The sequence below is a fragment of the Cryptomeria japonica genome, chromosome 10 (genome assembly GCF_030272615.1).
Source record: "Cryptomeria japonica chromosome 10, Sugi_1.0, whole genome shotgun sequence".
Lineage (NCBI taxonomy): Eukaryota > Viridiplantae > Streptophyta > Pinopsida > Cupressales > Cupressaceae > Cryptomeria > Cryptomeria japonica.
Window position 1 is genome coordinate 481,019,328 of NC_081414.1, and position 16,401 is coordinate 481,035,728.

Consider the following 16,401-nt stretch of genomic DNA (forward strand, 5'->3'; position numbering starts at 1 on the left):
TTGATAAGTAGTCTCAAGAACCAGTATCAACTGAAGGAGGGTGTGGAGACTGATACTTTTGAGCGGGATTCTACTTCTGGACCAAGCAAAAGGACCAGAGTTATTCTGAAGAGAAAGGTTGTGGTTTCTCCTCTTGATTTTCAAAGCTTGAAGAAAATCACTAGTACCATGAGGGATATCGAAAAAGAAATGGAGCAGTTCATGCAACTACTGGATTAATGTTGTCCTTTTGTTGGCTTTGTGTTGGTGCTCTGTTGGTTGGTCTGCTAGTTTTTTCTGTTTAGTTCTCAGTTCGTCCTTTTTTGGCTTGCCCCTTATATGTACTGTTCTATATGTTTATGTGGGGTTTTTTTGTTCAGTTTTGTGTTTTGGCTTAATGCCTTGTTAAGTTGAAACTTTCTCTCATGTTAAAGGGTTTCGGGATCCCTTCAAAACCTGTTTTTGCTCTAATAAAAAACCATCCTTATAACCTTCTTCCTAGATTTTATCTTGGATTTCTTTCAACTCCATCTGGATAGCAATCTTGTTGACAAATATATGCCCAAAGGACTCCTTGTTCCGGCTTCTGATATTCTTCTTTACCTCTCCCAACTTTTTCGCAACTCTAAACATGGCAAATCCATTAATACTAATATTCCACCACTGTTTGATCTTATCTTGAAGAGATGGGTGAGAAAGCCACATTTTCTCAAATCTAAACGGGAAATTCCTTTTCATTGAAAAAGAGTCAACGACAAAACTAATTGGATAGTGATCAAAACTAGTTCTAGAAAGCATTGAAAGTGAACACAGATAATTGCACAACCAATCATTAGAAACCAAGGCTCGATCAAGTATGGTTTGTATAAGGTCATTACCAACTATTCAATTGATCCAGGTGAAGAGGCACATTTGAGATCCATATCAATCAAACCATGATTGTTTATAAACTCCTCCATTTTACTATCCAACCGCACTTGGGATCCACCAATTTTTTTTTAATCATTGATCGGGGTATTGAAGTCCCCCATAACAATCCAGATATCATTCGAGAATTTAGCTCTAAAATCAGCCTGAGACTTCCAAAACTTTCTTCTTGCAATTTTGCTATTTGGGGCGTAAATGTTTTAAAGAATCCAATTAAAATTATCTCTAACATGATGAAATTTAGTAGCTACATGATTAGAATCTTCCTAAATAGGGGCACCACTAATAATATTTAGATTCCAGAATGAGGGAATTCCTCCAAAAGTTCCATCAAAACTATTACCATGAACACCATTAGAGGTAAAGAACTTCAATTTTTCCACTCTTTCCTTTGGCATTTTAGACTCTTAGACTAAGACAATATCAGGTTTATGATCTCTAATAAAATTATGCAAAATTTCTTGTTTATGGGAACTATTTAGCCCTCACATATTCCAAGACATTATCTGCATTACTTACTTGGGATTAGATTCTTACAAATCTCAAGGATAGTTCATTGTATCCCATCTACAATATCTTGGCTGCTATATTGCTCTTTATGCCATCTTGAAGATTTACTCCCAACACTTCCTCTTGGTCCAACATCAGCTCTTGTTTTCTTCCTTGTAGTCACACCACGAGCTAGCTTTTTCTTAGAGCTTCTTTTCTTGATGACTGTAGAAAACCCACTATCCTCTTTGTAATCTGTTTCTTCCACACCCAATTTCTCCTTGCTCGATTCATAATTTCTCTCTTTAGACTTTTGATCTATTTCCTTTTCCAGTATTAAACTTTGACTTTTCTCCACAGTGGTGGATTGGGAAGTATTTCCCAAGCATTCCAAACCAACCAGGCGGAAAGTAGATTTAACATAGCCGATAGTTTCATTTGAGTCATGAGACTTATTCTCACTCTTGCTAGTCAATGCTTTGTCTGAAGACGGGATGGGAGAATCAGATATCTCCTCACGAGAACTCTCATTTCTATTATCTTTTTTTTCAACAGAGCTTGGGACATTTTCTACATTATGCACAGTCTCTAGCATTCTCATCTCCTTTTTCATCAGGAATCACTTCCAATTCTTTTTCTTCAGATTGAGCATTTCTATCTACCTCCTTTGAGTGCCTTCCACCATCAAGGGTGGAAATATTTCCATTCCTCACTTCCTTAGTACCATTAGTTTCCTTAGGGATATTTTCTCCTGGAGGATCCCTCTTAGCTTTCCAAGCTTTCTTTGCCTTGCTTTTCGGTTTCAAAGCATTATTCAGACAGTTTTTAGCCCAATGACCCGATTTTTTACAGTTGAAACAAACAAAAGGAAGGGTCTCAAACTCAATCGGTTGAACCCATTTCCCTAGCTTAGAGAGAATTTTAATTGAAGAAGGGAGATCAATGGATTCAACAACATTTACACAGATACTGGCAAAGACCAACCTCTTCCTTGTAGAAGTCACTTGATCTATCGATGATAGCTCCCCAAAAGAAAAACAATACCTCTGAGCACATCTTCATTCCAAAACTCCATAGGGAGCCCAGGAAGCCTGACCCAAACCGAAATAGCTTCATAGAAATTTCCAGATTGAAGACCATTTGGAGTACATTTCTTTAAAGCCAACGATGATTTGCCAATAACCCAAGGGCCTCCACGGCGGACAACTGAAATGCCCTCTTCGCATGAAAAGGAGAGGGAGAAGAAACCTTTTGGCAGAGCCGCAACCTCCACTTTGCCCTTTCAATCGCCATTTCTTTCTCACAAACTCTCTAACAGTCTCGATATTAGGCCTTGGACCCATAAACTTCCCAACCAGAGATAAAGCCATCAAAGAGATATTATGGTCAATAACCAGGTCGGGGACCGATATTGAAACACAACCACTGCTAGGATCTGAGGAAACTGTAACAAGGGCAAAAGAGGATTTACCATTTGGTTTAACTCCAAATAGAGAAACCCAAGATTTTTTTCCCCCAACCTCTTTCCCACCCAAATTCAAATTTGAATTTTGAATGTTCCTGCCAAAAACAAAGTCACCGCCACTGGGCCCCAAGGCTGAACCATCTTGTGCATTGTAAACAGGGCCCCTAGTAGCACGTGAATCCCCCTGCAGGAGAATCATTCCATTTTTAAAAGTCAACTCCTTACTTGGGTCCACTTGAGGCAAAGAGTCACAAGGAGCCGCAGAATAGCTCTCCGTTCTAGCACTCGTGACAACTCCAACAAATGTGGAAAATCAATTGTCTGTCCTGGATCATTACTGCCATCTCCATCACCTTTAGCACCTCCATCTTTCTACAATCCACTACCATCTCAGCTACCCTCAGCCGCTACCATCTCTGATACCCTCAGTCGCTACCCTCAAGCACAGTATTGTTCTTAAGAAACATATTTTCAATTTTGCATGATATCTAACACAAACCCATAACTTCAATGCAACCTTAAGGACAATTATCAAACCTAATAATTGTGTCCCTTCAATATAGGGACCCTTTGTATTCCTCTACATCTTCAAAGAAGCTAAATATACATAATGATCATGCAAATTCTACTAAAAATAGTTCCACTACAAAGATATTTAAAAATATTTTCATTTGGTTTGAAAATAGGCTTAAAAGGAGTCCATATATGTCTAAGTATAAAAATACGATTTCCACCTCTCCCTTTCCACCATCCCTTTAAAAAAACTTTAAAAAATCATTAAAAAAAATAGTGAAACCTACTAAGAAACTTGTTTGTTGCGTCCCTTTTTATTCCTAATCTACTAGCTATAAAATCTTGGTGTGCATTGAGTACATGTTAAATGGTTTGTTCTAGGGACCTAGGCCTTCACCAATCCACTAGAATTCCTAACAATACAAAATTGCATGAATATACAAATCTTTTGCCCAATAATTGAGATACATGTCAACCAACTCAACTCAATTGTCGGAATTTTTGAAATTGTCATCTATCCATGTTAACGATAAGAAGGAAATAAAATGTTGTTCATTGGTACCTTAGAATTTTGTATGCTATGGCCAATCACACTAGACACCAAGTAAACCCGCAACACATTATGTGAAGCAAATCACACTAGACACTAAGTAAACCCCCAACACATGATGTGAAGCGAACCACAAAGCACAATTTCCAAGCAAATCATAATGTTCGAATGAAAGATAGATCCCTTGAGCCCCTTGGCCTAGGTACTTTCGCACTCATGTGCAACCAAGTAGCCTACACACACATGGGCATCCTACAAGGAATGCATTCAAATTCTAATAAAACCCTCCACATAATATTAACTATTAGTTGTGCTTAGTCATGTGTGCTTCCTCGCACACCCCTAACCATCCCATCTTCACTTGACACCTTACACATTAGACATAGGTCACCGATATGGTGATAACTCACCCCTTGCAATGTAATCACTCCTAGAAATTATGCAGATATGGTGATTGACATGGCATCTTTTTCAATTAACAAAAAGTAGACCCCTATCACTATTTCAAAAGGGTTCCAAAAATGCAATCAAATCTAGGATATGTCACACCTAGATAGAAACCATACCCTTCTAGTACATAAATTTCAAGTCAAAAAACTTCAGGAAATAATTATCTTCAAAATAGTTTCTATTATCTCCAAACTCTACAAGGAACTCACATTAGTACTTGGAAAATGTCATTTGCCCATAATCTTGCTAAATGTCTTCTCTTTTAAAAAAATGTCCTCACCAAGGAATAAGTTGCAACCTAATACTTTGTGAAATGTCACCTTCTTGCACGTGTTTGCAACAAGATTAATGAGATAATTTTGTAATCAAACAAACAATAAATGTTATGAAGATAAGAAAGAACACAAATATATGATACTATCGAAAGACCTCAAATATAAGAATATCATTATTAAATCACAAAAGATTATGTAAATATAAGAAAGTAAATTGATAGTTTGGAGGCATTGCTTCTAGTAATGTATTTGTTAATGAGTTGGTTAAGGACAAGCTAACCAATTAAGACTCTTAATCATGAAGTTTATACATTAAAGTTTAAACATGCAAGCTAAGCATAATCCAATGGTAACTCAAAGGAGCCCAACAAGATAAGATAATTGTTTTACTAAAATTAATGTGATACAACAAAGACGTGCATATTGAAACTCCAACTCAACGCAATATTTAGATAAACAAGTGAATTATTATGAAGCTTCTTAGCTTTGAAAGAAAAGGTAAGCCTTTCCATAAATTTTACCACTTTTATACAAGTACACAAGCAACATAATCACACCTTGGTAGCTATTAGCAAATTCAAAAAGAAAAAGTTACTCCATCAAATGATACAAAAGAAAGATGTGACATACCATAAGAATTATTTGATTGCTAGAAACAAGCAAGAGTTACTCACCAAAGTAAAGATGTAACACTAAATCCATCTAATTGTAGAAACAACAAATATGTCACCTCTCCCACTCCAATGTCCACATGACATTGGTTCCTCACTCAATAATACTACAAATGGTAGTTGTTTGGTAGTTATTTGAAGCAAATATGGTGGTTTGGAGGCTACATCTTCCAACAATGGTCCTACCAATGATCTACCAATCAGTAGCAACATCTAAACATTATAGTGCTTTGACCTGTGGTCATTCCACATCACAAAGTACAAAATTAAGACTTTATAAGTTATAACAAAAGAGTTCAAATATAATTTAGATAAATATTTACTTAAAAACACTTTATTTGTTGGAATTAATTTGTGACTAGTGTACCCAAAATCTACACAAAATCTCATCTCCATCTTTAAAATGTAATTTAAATAAATATTTACTTTAAAATGTTAGAATTAATTTGTGGCTAGTGCACCCAAAATCTACAAGAAATATTGTCTCCATCTTCTTCAACATACTATAAGATTTATATTCTCAAATTAAAATGGTTGGATTTATTAGTAAATACAATCTAATTATTTTTCATATTTTACCTAAACTAAATTAAATCACTTATTTATTTAATCGTATGCAGTGGAAATATTAATATGATCAAGATAGAGTGTAAAAATAGCACAAAGATATAGTAATTATAGTATAGAAAAAAGGCAAAAAAAAGTTCTCAAACCTATCTCCCAATCACGTACTCGAGCAAATGGTATGAGATTGAATAGAGTTGGGTTTGGCATTGTTTAGGCTAGATCCCTAGGTTTTTTCTTACATTTTGGTCGTTCTTGTGCTTGTTGGTACTTGACAGCTTAGCTACAGATTTGTCCTACTCCATTCTTGGAGACTTTTGTTTCGTCTTTGCCAATGGGCTGGCTTTGTTTTTAGAATCATCGTCTATTTAGTTAAGTTGAGTTGTTTTGTTTTTCCCATCTCACGGTACTCGTTTCACTTGCCTATTTTCACGTTGATTGATTTATTGTACAGGGGTTCAAACCCTTTTCAAAACCTGTTTTTATCAATATCAAAAATATAATATACGAGAAACAATCTCAAAATGCAAATCCTAAAGAATCTTGATAGAAATAGGGATTCAAATTTGACAAGCAAAAGAAATTTAGCAGATGTCAAGAACAAAAAAATTTTGACCTCAATCAAATGCAGAAAAGAAATTGGCACGTAAACTTACCAAGCAAGCTTAGCTCTTTTTCCACTCACATGTACACAAAATTATCTATAAGGATGTTATGTTGGATTCAAGTTCTCAGATAGAATAATCAATCATATCTTGTGGAGTGAACAAATAAACAGAAAAGGCAAGTTGAACTTCATTTAATATGATCAAGATAGAGTATAAAAATGGCACACAAAGATAGTAATTACAGTATAGAAAAAAGGCAGAAAAGGTTTTCTCAAATCTACCTTCCAATCACGTACTTGAGTAAAGGGTATGAAATTGAATAGAGTTGGGTTTGGCATTGTTTAGGCTAGATCCCTCAGTTTTTTCTTACAATTCGGTTGTTCTTGTGCTTGTTGGTGCTTGGCAGCTTAGCCTCGGATTTGTCCTACTCCATTCTTGGAGACTTTTGTTTCATCTCTGCCAGTGCGCTTACTTTGTTTTTAGAATCATCTATTTAGTTAAGTTGGGTTGTTTTGTTTGTCCCATATCTCATGGTACTCACTCCACTCGCCTGTTTTCCTGTTGATTGATTTATTGTACAAGGGTTCGGAACCTTTTCAAAGCCTGCTTTTATCAATATCAAAAATATAACATACAAGAAGCAATCTCGAGATGGGGATCCTAACGAATCTTGATAGAAACAAATATTCAAACTTGACTAACAAAAAAAAATTAAATGTCAAAAACAAACAAATTTTGATCCCAAAAATAATCCATAGTCAAATACAGAAAAGAAATTGGCACATAAACTTAGCAAACAAGCTTAACTCTTTTTCCACTCGCCTGTACACAAAATTATCTATAAGGATGTTATGTTGGATCAAAGTTCAAGACAGGATAATCAATCGTATCTTGTGGAGTGAACAAATAAACAGAAAAGGCAACTTGAACTTAACTTTTTCAAGGTGGTCTCCTCAAGGACATTGATCTGTTCAAGATAAGGAAATGTTGCACCCTATTCACACCATATGAAAAATAAGGGGTACCTTACAAGAAAAAAACCAATGATGCATTATTTGCACGCACAAACAAAACAAAACAAAAATTAAAACCTTAGAAACTGCATCTCTACCATGCCCAACTAAACTGCATCTCTACCATGCCCAACTATTAAATTGAGAAATGCAGGTAACGGGTTAACTACGTATAAAAGAACCTAATCATTAGTAAAGCTCGAATGATAAGCATTGGGGACACCGGCAAGGAGTCAGATACATTGTGCCTTCCATACAATTGAAATTAATCACGTGGAGGTTGAAAGCCTTTTAAGGACAAGAAAACGTCTCATCTTGATAACCAAAAAAAACTTTCCTTGCTCCAAAGGGATAACAGCTCTACTTGTTTGGCAGTATTTTATTCTAGAGGGTTGTGTTGCAATCTATATTGTAAAAACCTATTGTTGCCTGTAAAGACCCAACAAATGCTAGAGAAAAAAAAAATCTTTTAAAGGCTTTTCCGTTTTCTTTTATAAAACAAAATTTGAAACAAATTGTATATTTGAATAAGACCAAACTAACTGTTTCATTGCAGCATGCTTTGCTAAAGATAATTAAATTTACGTACTACAAGCAACTCAAATGCTTACTTTAACGTATTCATGATAGGTATGTGACACACTTGTGGTGCTTATGTGCTATTTGTATTTGTATTTATGGTCTCAGATTTTCTGCCATGGCATTTTTTCATCTTCCAAGAGGTGCAACAGGAGATAGATGGGATAGGCGCCAACCATGAAGTTAGTTACAAAAGGAAACTTTTACAAGAGCAGTGAGAGCTATGACATGGTGACAAGGTCTATTGATGCCAATTGGAAAAAAGTCTATTATATCATATTTCCTTTCCCCAAGTAAATAACCACATGTCCACAACATATATGCTTTACTATATGCATATCATGAAACCATCAATACTCATTGAAAAGACTAGAAATTTTTATCAGAAAAAAAAAAGGTTTTGATTAGAAGGCAAGAAAATAAGATATCCAAAGAAGGAAAGGAATGGGAGCATAAAAACTTAGGAATAGGAGCAGATTATATATTCTATGCAATGTTTTGTTTCCTACAGCATTATTCTTTGATAACTGTGAAATTTAAAACCTTGGTATTATATATATGCATACAGAAAAGTGGGCAAACTTGAAAAATAAATTGAATGAATAATTCAATAATCGGATGATTACATTGAACGATATACACACGTATATATAGAGGTTACAAGACCATGTTCTGTAATTAGAACATAACGTTAAAGTAAAAGATTAAAGAGCTAAACGTTAAATTAAGCGTGAAAGCTAAATTAAGCTTAAAAGCTAATTAACTAAAAAGAAAAAGCTAAATGCTAAATAAAGCTTAAAAGCTAATTAACTAAAAAGCTAAATGACCATTAAACAAGGAACTAAATATAGGTGACTAAAATATAATTAAATATTCTAATACCCTCCCTTAATGGTCATGCTATCTATCACACCAAGCTGCCCTCTAAATTTGAGAAACTTTGTTGGGCTCAAGGACTTGGTGAGGATATCTGCAGTCTGATCTTGTGTAGAAATGTACTACAGTATCACCGATCCATCTTCAACATATTGGCGGATGAAATGACAATGAAGCTCCACATGCTTTGTCCGCTCATGGAAGACTAGATTTTTGGCTAATTTTAGAACCTCTTGATTATCACAAAACAAGGGAGTAGGTCCTGGTTGAGACATTTGCATGTCTGCAAGCATCCTACGTAGCCAAATTGCCTCACATGTTGTCTTAACAATTCCCCGATACTCTACTTCGGTCGAGGAAAGAGCTATTGCCTGTTGCTTCTTGTTGGTCCATGTGACTGCACCTGTACCCAAGCTGAAAACATACCCAGAAGTTGACTTTCTGTCATCAACACAACCTGCCCAATCTGAGTCTGTGAAACCAACCAGCCTAGGATCTTTGCTTCTGCTATACAGAATGCCAAAATCAGGAGTGCCCTTTACATATCTAAGCACACGCTTCGCTGCAACCCAATGTTCAACTTTTGGGGCTGACATGAAGTGAGAAATATAGCTCACAGCATAACTGATGTCAGGCCTAGTGGCAGTGATAGATGAGGCTACCCACTAGTTGCCTGAATGAAGACTCATCCACTAAAAGTGAATCTGATTTGGCTGATAATTTGAGCCCGACTCCTAGCATACTTTGACTGAGAAATGAATATGTGGCTATCAGTCTGCCAAACCTCTACACCGAGACAATAATGCAGAAGTCCCAAATCTGTCATATCAAAATGCTAACACAAATTCTATTTGACCTGCATGATCAGATGTGTTGCATTGCCAGTAATGTTGAGATCATCAACATAGACTACTAGAAATAGAATATCATCACTAAAATGTTTGACATACAAATTGGGATCTGAAGGACTCCTCTGAAAGCCTTGATCAATCAAGTACTTATCAATTTTGATGTACCATGCACGAGGAGCCTATTTGAGGCCATAGAGTGCTTTAACGAGTCTACATACCTGGTGTTCCTTACCGGCAACCTTGAAACCTAAAGGCTGCGTCATGTAGACTTCTTCCTGCAAATCACCATTGAGAAAGGCACTCTTGACGTCCATTTGATGGACTTTCCATCCAAATTGAGCTGAGAGAGCGAGGACAAGCCTAATGGTACTCATCTTGGCTATGGGAGCAAATGTCTCCTCATAGTCGATGCCCTCCTTCTGTGAAAACCCTTTTGCCACCAACCAAGCCTTGTACTTATCAAGGCTCCCATCAGCTTTATACTTGCAGCCAATGGGCTTCTTTCCTAGAGGATGATTGGACATTACCCAAGTGTTGTTTTTAGAAGACTATGTTGCTCCGTTGCCATAGCCTTTTCCCATTCAGGTACACCTTTAGCCTCTGTATATGTTTGGGGCTCATAAATACTGTGAATGTTGGCCATAAGAGCAAAATTAACTGTGTTGCTTGCTCTTACCTCTAACCGATCTATACCCTCAATGAGCTCATCATCATGAAGATCACCAATGGTCTTGGCCCACCACTTAGGCCGGAGAGTAGAAGTACCAACATCTACTATAGGATGAAGAGTGCCTGGAATATTTGGAGCAAGCTCCTCTGGATGTGGATCGAGAAAATCCTGAAGAAAGTTAGGGGGTGCAATGTCATGCCTGGGAGACCCCACAACTTCAGAGTCAATGAAATCCCTCCCATCAGGTGGAGTTGAGGGAAGACGAACACTCATACTTACAGCCTTTGGAGGGTGATCCTCAGTGCTCACATAAGGAGAGGGAGGTTGAAAAGGCCCTCTTTCTTCATCAAATACTACATATCGACTGAATATGAGGTGATTAGTGTCTATATCAACCAGCCGATATGCCTTGTGGTTGTCACTGTAGCCGATGAACATCAATTTCTGACTCTTTGGATCCAGTTTGGTGCGCACGACATCTGGAATCCAAACATAAGTTGTAGAGCCAAAAACTTTCAAATGACTGATTTTGGGCTTCCTGCCAGACCAAGCTTCCTCTGGAGTCATCTTCTTAACGGCCTTTGTGGGAGACCGGTTCAGAAGGTAGACTGCAGTGAAGACCGCTTCCGCCCAAAAGTGTTCTGGAACATTTCTATGCTCCAACATAGACCGAGCCATCTCAGTGACTGTACGGTTCCTGTGCTCAACAACATCGTTCTGCTATGGGGTGTAAGGTGTGGTAAGCTGATGCTTAATGCCATGTGATGCACAAAAATTGGTGAACTCTGTAGAACAAAATTCCCCTCCATTGTCGGACCGAAGAGTGACTATCTGACAGCTAGACTCTTTTTCCACCAAGGCCTTAAATGTTTGAAACATAGTGAACACCTATGATTTGTGCTTAAGAAATAAACCCACATGTGTCTGCTGAAATCATCAGCAAATAATAGAAAATACCTGCATCGAGTGACTGATGGAGTGTTCATGGGACCACAGATGTCTGCATGAACGAGTTGCAAGATCTTGGATGCTCTTCAAGCTTCTCCATCTGAAAACGGAGTCCTATGCTGCTTTCCAGTTTGACACGCTCTGCAAACTGAATCTAAGTTTGAATCTCAGGTAATCCTATGACTAGATCCTCTCGAACCAGCTGAGAGAGATAGTGGACGTTGAGATACCCATATCGCTGATGCCAAAGAGTGCTGATGGAAGTACTCCTCACTGCCATGGCAAGCTCCTGAGAACCAGTAGAATCAACAAGTTTATAAAGACCATGATCCTCAATACCAACTGCAACTGTAGTGCGAGTCTCCCTGTCAACAATGTTGCACTTGTGCAACCCGAAGACGACATCCAACTGTGGTGAATGCTGCATAATCTGACTGACTGACAGTAGATTGAGCTTCATACCAGGTACAAAGTATACATTGAGGAATATTAAATCCCTCCCACCAGATGAAATCTGAATGTTGCCCTTGCCGACAACAGTATACTCTTCGCCTCCACCAAAGATCACTGAATCGGTGAAAGGCATGTACTCTGTAAACCAATCCCGACGATGTGTGAAATGTCGAGAGGCTCCAGAGTCAATGTACCAGGCTGATGATTGAACATCATCAGAGGAGGTTTGGGCCATGAACGCATAGAAGGCAGATTCCTTCTGATCAGGATGCATGGTAGAATTGGCTTTCTGCTTGGACCCTCCCTGTTTGGATTGTTGGGATGCTATCAATTTCCGACAATCTTTCACCAAATGGCCATATATATGACAGTAGAAACATTGTAAGCTCTTCTTTTTGGAAGATTGTTGAGGTTGACCTTGACCTTGTCCTTTCTGCTGGAAGGAAGAAGCTTTACCCTTGTACTTATGCGAAGCTGAGGCTGTGAAAGCCTGTTCAATGGATGAACTAGCGCTACTTCCAAATTGTTGCTTCCATCGATCCTGTTGTAGCAACTTGTTGCAAAGATCAAAAAACTTCAAATCAGCACTAGTAGAGGAGATATTGAGAGTATCAATGAAATGCTTGTAGTATCTGGGAAGGCTTTTCAACGTGATCACTACCATATCCTCTTCCACCATGGTTCGGCCTATAGCTTCTAACTGATCACGGATGTCCTAGATCTTTATAAGATGTGCCTGGATAGATGACTTCTCATCCATCATGATAGAAAACAACATATTCTTCAGAAAGAAAGCTCGGCTCTTGTCGGATGTTTCATGAAGATCCTTCAAAAGATCCTAGATCTCTTTTGTTGTTTTACCTGAAGGCACATGTGGGAGTTGATCATCTGTGACGGAGAGCTTGATAAGCATGACAACCTCTCGATTCTTCACATCATGTTTGTCTTGATCATCATCACCTGTTGTTGTAGGACGAGATTCCTTGCCCAAAACAAGTTGATCAAGGCAACGATACTCAAAGATGGTAAGCATACGCTGTTTCCAGGTGTTGTAGTTGCGGTTGTTGAACTTCTGACTGTGTTCCAACATGATTTTTGTTAATGATGCCATCACGGAAATCGAGGTTGATCGAGGTCAACTAAGTGAAAGCAAAAGATAGAAGAATCTGATTTTTTTTAAAAACCAGAATAAAAACAGCTGCTGAAAAAACTGAAACCCTATAGGAGAATTAAGGCACAAATTCCAAGGCACGAATTTCGAGGTTTGGAAGAAACCCAAAAATTAAAATTTTCTACACTTAAAATAGCATAAATGGTGCCCAAAAAATAGCAAAAATCCCAACGTCCACAAAAATGGCAAAAATTATGAATTTTTTTAAATTCCAAGACATATTTGCTGGCACAAAATTCGAGGTGCGGAAATGAGGCACCCAAAAAAATATGAGACCAACCCAGAAAATCTCTCGAAAAACCCACCAAGAATCTGCAAACAAAATGCAGATCCGACGGCTCAAAAATCGAGGCACGAAAAACGATGCACCCAAAAAAACCTGACTATAACCCAGTTGAGGTCTCAAAAAACCCACAAGAATCTGCAACTAGAATAAAATTTCGACTTGAACTAAAAGGTCAAAACCCTAGTCGAAAATTGCAGAAACCCTAGGAAAATTTTCAACCTGCAAAAAAAAATCTGCCCAGGAAGAGAAAAAAAACTGCTCTTTTCAAAATAAAAAAAAAATAGTTTTAAAAAAATCTCTTCAATAAAAACTTCGAAAAATTTTAATAACAAAAAATTTCGAAATTTTTCCATGCTCTGATACCATGAAAAATAAATTGAATGAATGATTCAATAATCGGATGATTATATACACACGTATATATAGAGGTTACAAGACGATGTTCTATAATTAGAACATAACGTTAAAGTAAAAGATTAAAAAGCTAAATGCTAAATTAAGCGTGAAAGCTAAATTAAGCTTAAAAGCTAATTAACTAAAAAAAAAAGCTAAATGCTAAATAAAGCTTAAAAGCTAATTAACTAAAAAGCTAAATGATCATTAAACAAGGAACTAAATATAGGTGACTAAAATATAACTAAATATTCTAATAAAACTTTCACTTCAAAGTTCAAATAGCTTAAGTGTTTCTGTGAAAGATGTGATATACGGCATTGAGAGATTAAATTTTATTAGTACAAAAAGCTGGATTTTACAAGAATCAACAGTAAAATTCCATAACATCTCCCACAAAATCACCATTTGACTTGCAGATCAACGAAGCCCACAGATGACTTTGTAAACTGTGATACTAGGTATTTCTGCCTTCATTTTAATACTATACTCAGAAGCATCATTATTAGTTAATTTTGTTTCATGGAATGGATCAACACAACGTATGACATCTATGCTGTACTACATGCAGATCATGAATCTATCAGTACTCAAACGGACTAGAAATTTGTATTCGAAAAAGACTTTGATTAAACTAGAAGATATGATATCCAAAGAAGGAAAGAGGCACTGAAATCACAGACGATGCTAAGGAAACTTTGGAAGAAGAGTAGATTATGAATTCCATGCTATGCTTGGTGTTGCCTACAGCACAGAGATGGAATTCTTAAATAATTGTAAACATTAACAAAGTCAGTTTAATATATATACCTAAAGCCAGAAAATTTTCACTTAAAACAGCTACAAGTGTTTCTGCTAATAAAACGTAATATCATGACATTGAAAGATTTCATTTTATCATTACAAACATCCTGATTTTACATCAATCAACTGTAAATATATCATACCATATTCCATGAAATCACCATTTGTCTTGTGGATCAACTGAGTCCACAGATGACTTTGTAACTGTGATACTTGATATTTCTGATTCCCTCCTAATACTACCCTCAGACACATCATTATTACTTGAATTTGTTGTCATGGAATGGATCAATTCTGACATATGTTGCTTGGCATGTTCCAATTCTTGCTCTAGCAGAGAAATCATTCTTGTCTTCTGTAGAAGCATGCACTCCATCTTTAGCACTTTTACCTTCAGCTCATCCCTTTCCTCCTCTGCATTCTTAGGAGGTAAGACAGACTGCATGGCAGAGGCAATAAGCAAGGTAATAACTTAGAAAAGGAAGATGTATAGTTATGCCATTTAAGTAAGAGGTTATGCACATAGATTTGTAATCTCCTTTGCTATTTTATAGAAGCTGATAAGTATTAATATATACCTTCAAGCATCTCAATTTTGACAAATTGCAATTTATTTCTTATTTCAAAACATTCTCAAGGCCTGGTAGAAAATAAATTTAAATGGATAAATTTCTAATTCCACTATGAATAATATGTCTACCAATCGACTCTAATCCTGAAGTATTAAGTACTTATTTTCACTGCTGTTGCCTTAGTCAAATTGAAGACAATTATTTACAATGGAATTAAATTTGATTTCTACCAGCCATTGAGAATGTTATGAAATATGAAATAAATGCGATTTGTCAAACATGAGATGCTTGAGGATATGTATCACAATTTCTGAAAAATAAAAGCATCAAATTCTGAATACATAACATAAACACCAAACACTAAAACAACAACCAGGAAGACACAATAATACTTAACTGTTGAGAGTTCATATGACAGGAGTGTCAAGAATAGCTACTGATATATGCCAATTTATTGGCATGTAAAATAACAAAAATGTGAAACATAATGAAGTATGAAGAATTCCGAACCGTTTGTCTACAGGACCAAACTCTTCATCATCTTTCTCCAATTTCTTGTTCTTTGAGAGGACGCTCTCCAGATGGTTGTCACAACCCTCCTTTATCACCTTTTTTGATTTAAATACAAAACTTTATTTATATTCTTTGGATGAATTATTGAATGAATATTGTAAGGAAATAAAATTAATAAACCACACACACATGGAAAATGCATATATATTTTAAATTAGTTATTTAATTTCCCTCACATTAAGGCACATGTTGTAGGAGGAATAAGAAGCTTCTAGAGGCTTCTCCACCTCCTTGCATGTAACTCCTCCCACTAAGCCCAATTAATTTGCATGGAGGCCAAATTGGGAGAAGAATCTCTTTTTTTTCAATTAAAAAAAAAAAAATAGGTAGTGGGAAATTGTAATTTCTTTTATAAAATGGGAACAAGTTTCAAAGGAAAAGCTAGCTAATCTTGATAAAAATTTCTGCAAGTTGAATTCTCCTTGGTAGTCCACTTCATTGGCAGCTAAGATTTTTGTTGGGAGGATTTTTCTTCAATTTGGAGGATCAAGGAAGACTCCACACCATCTTCAAGCATCCAGGTTCCCCCAACTTAGTTCATGCATCTCATTTTTATGATAGATTAGATTTGATTAGATTAATTATGAGTATGAAAATTTAATTGTATTTTGTTAAAGAATTAGTTTAGATTTTGTAGAAAATGAGAATCCTGGTTTAAATAAGATTCATTGTTAAATTTCTTGATATGAAATTAGTTTTTAGATTTGTAAAGAATGAGATT

At 36.4% G+C, this 16,401-nt stretch overlaps 1 protein-coding gene across 12 annotated transcripts in view; it reads right to left on the bottom strand.

The window, feature by feature from the left end:
• Positions 1-5,332: 5,332 nt before the first annotated feature.
• LOC131039417 (vicilin-like seed storage protein At2g18540) overlaps positions 5,333-16,401 on the bottom strand; it is a 67,972-nt gene continuing 56,903 nt past the window's right edge. For 10 of the 12 annotated variants that reach the window (XM_057972172.2, XM_057972175.2, XM_059213115.1 and 7 more), the window contains one exon: positions 14,420-14,974. In XM_057972172.2, coding sequence (XP_057828155.2) covers positions 14,693-14,974 — 282 coding nt within the window. In that variant the 3' untranslated portion in view covers positions 14,420-14,692. Of the gene's footprint in view, positions 5,555-14,419; positions 14,975-16,401 lie in introns of those variants that run through there. The other 2 variants (XR_009359129.1, XR_009359130.1) reach the window with 2 other exon arrangements.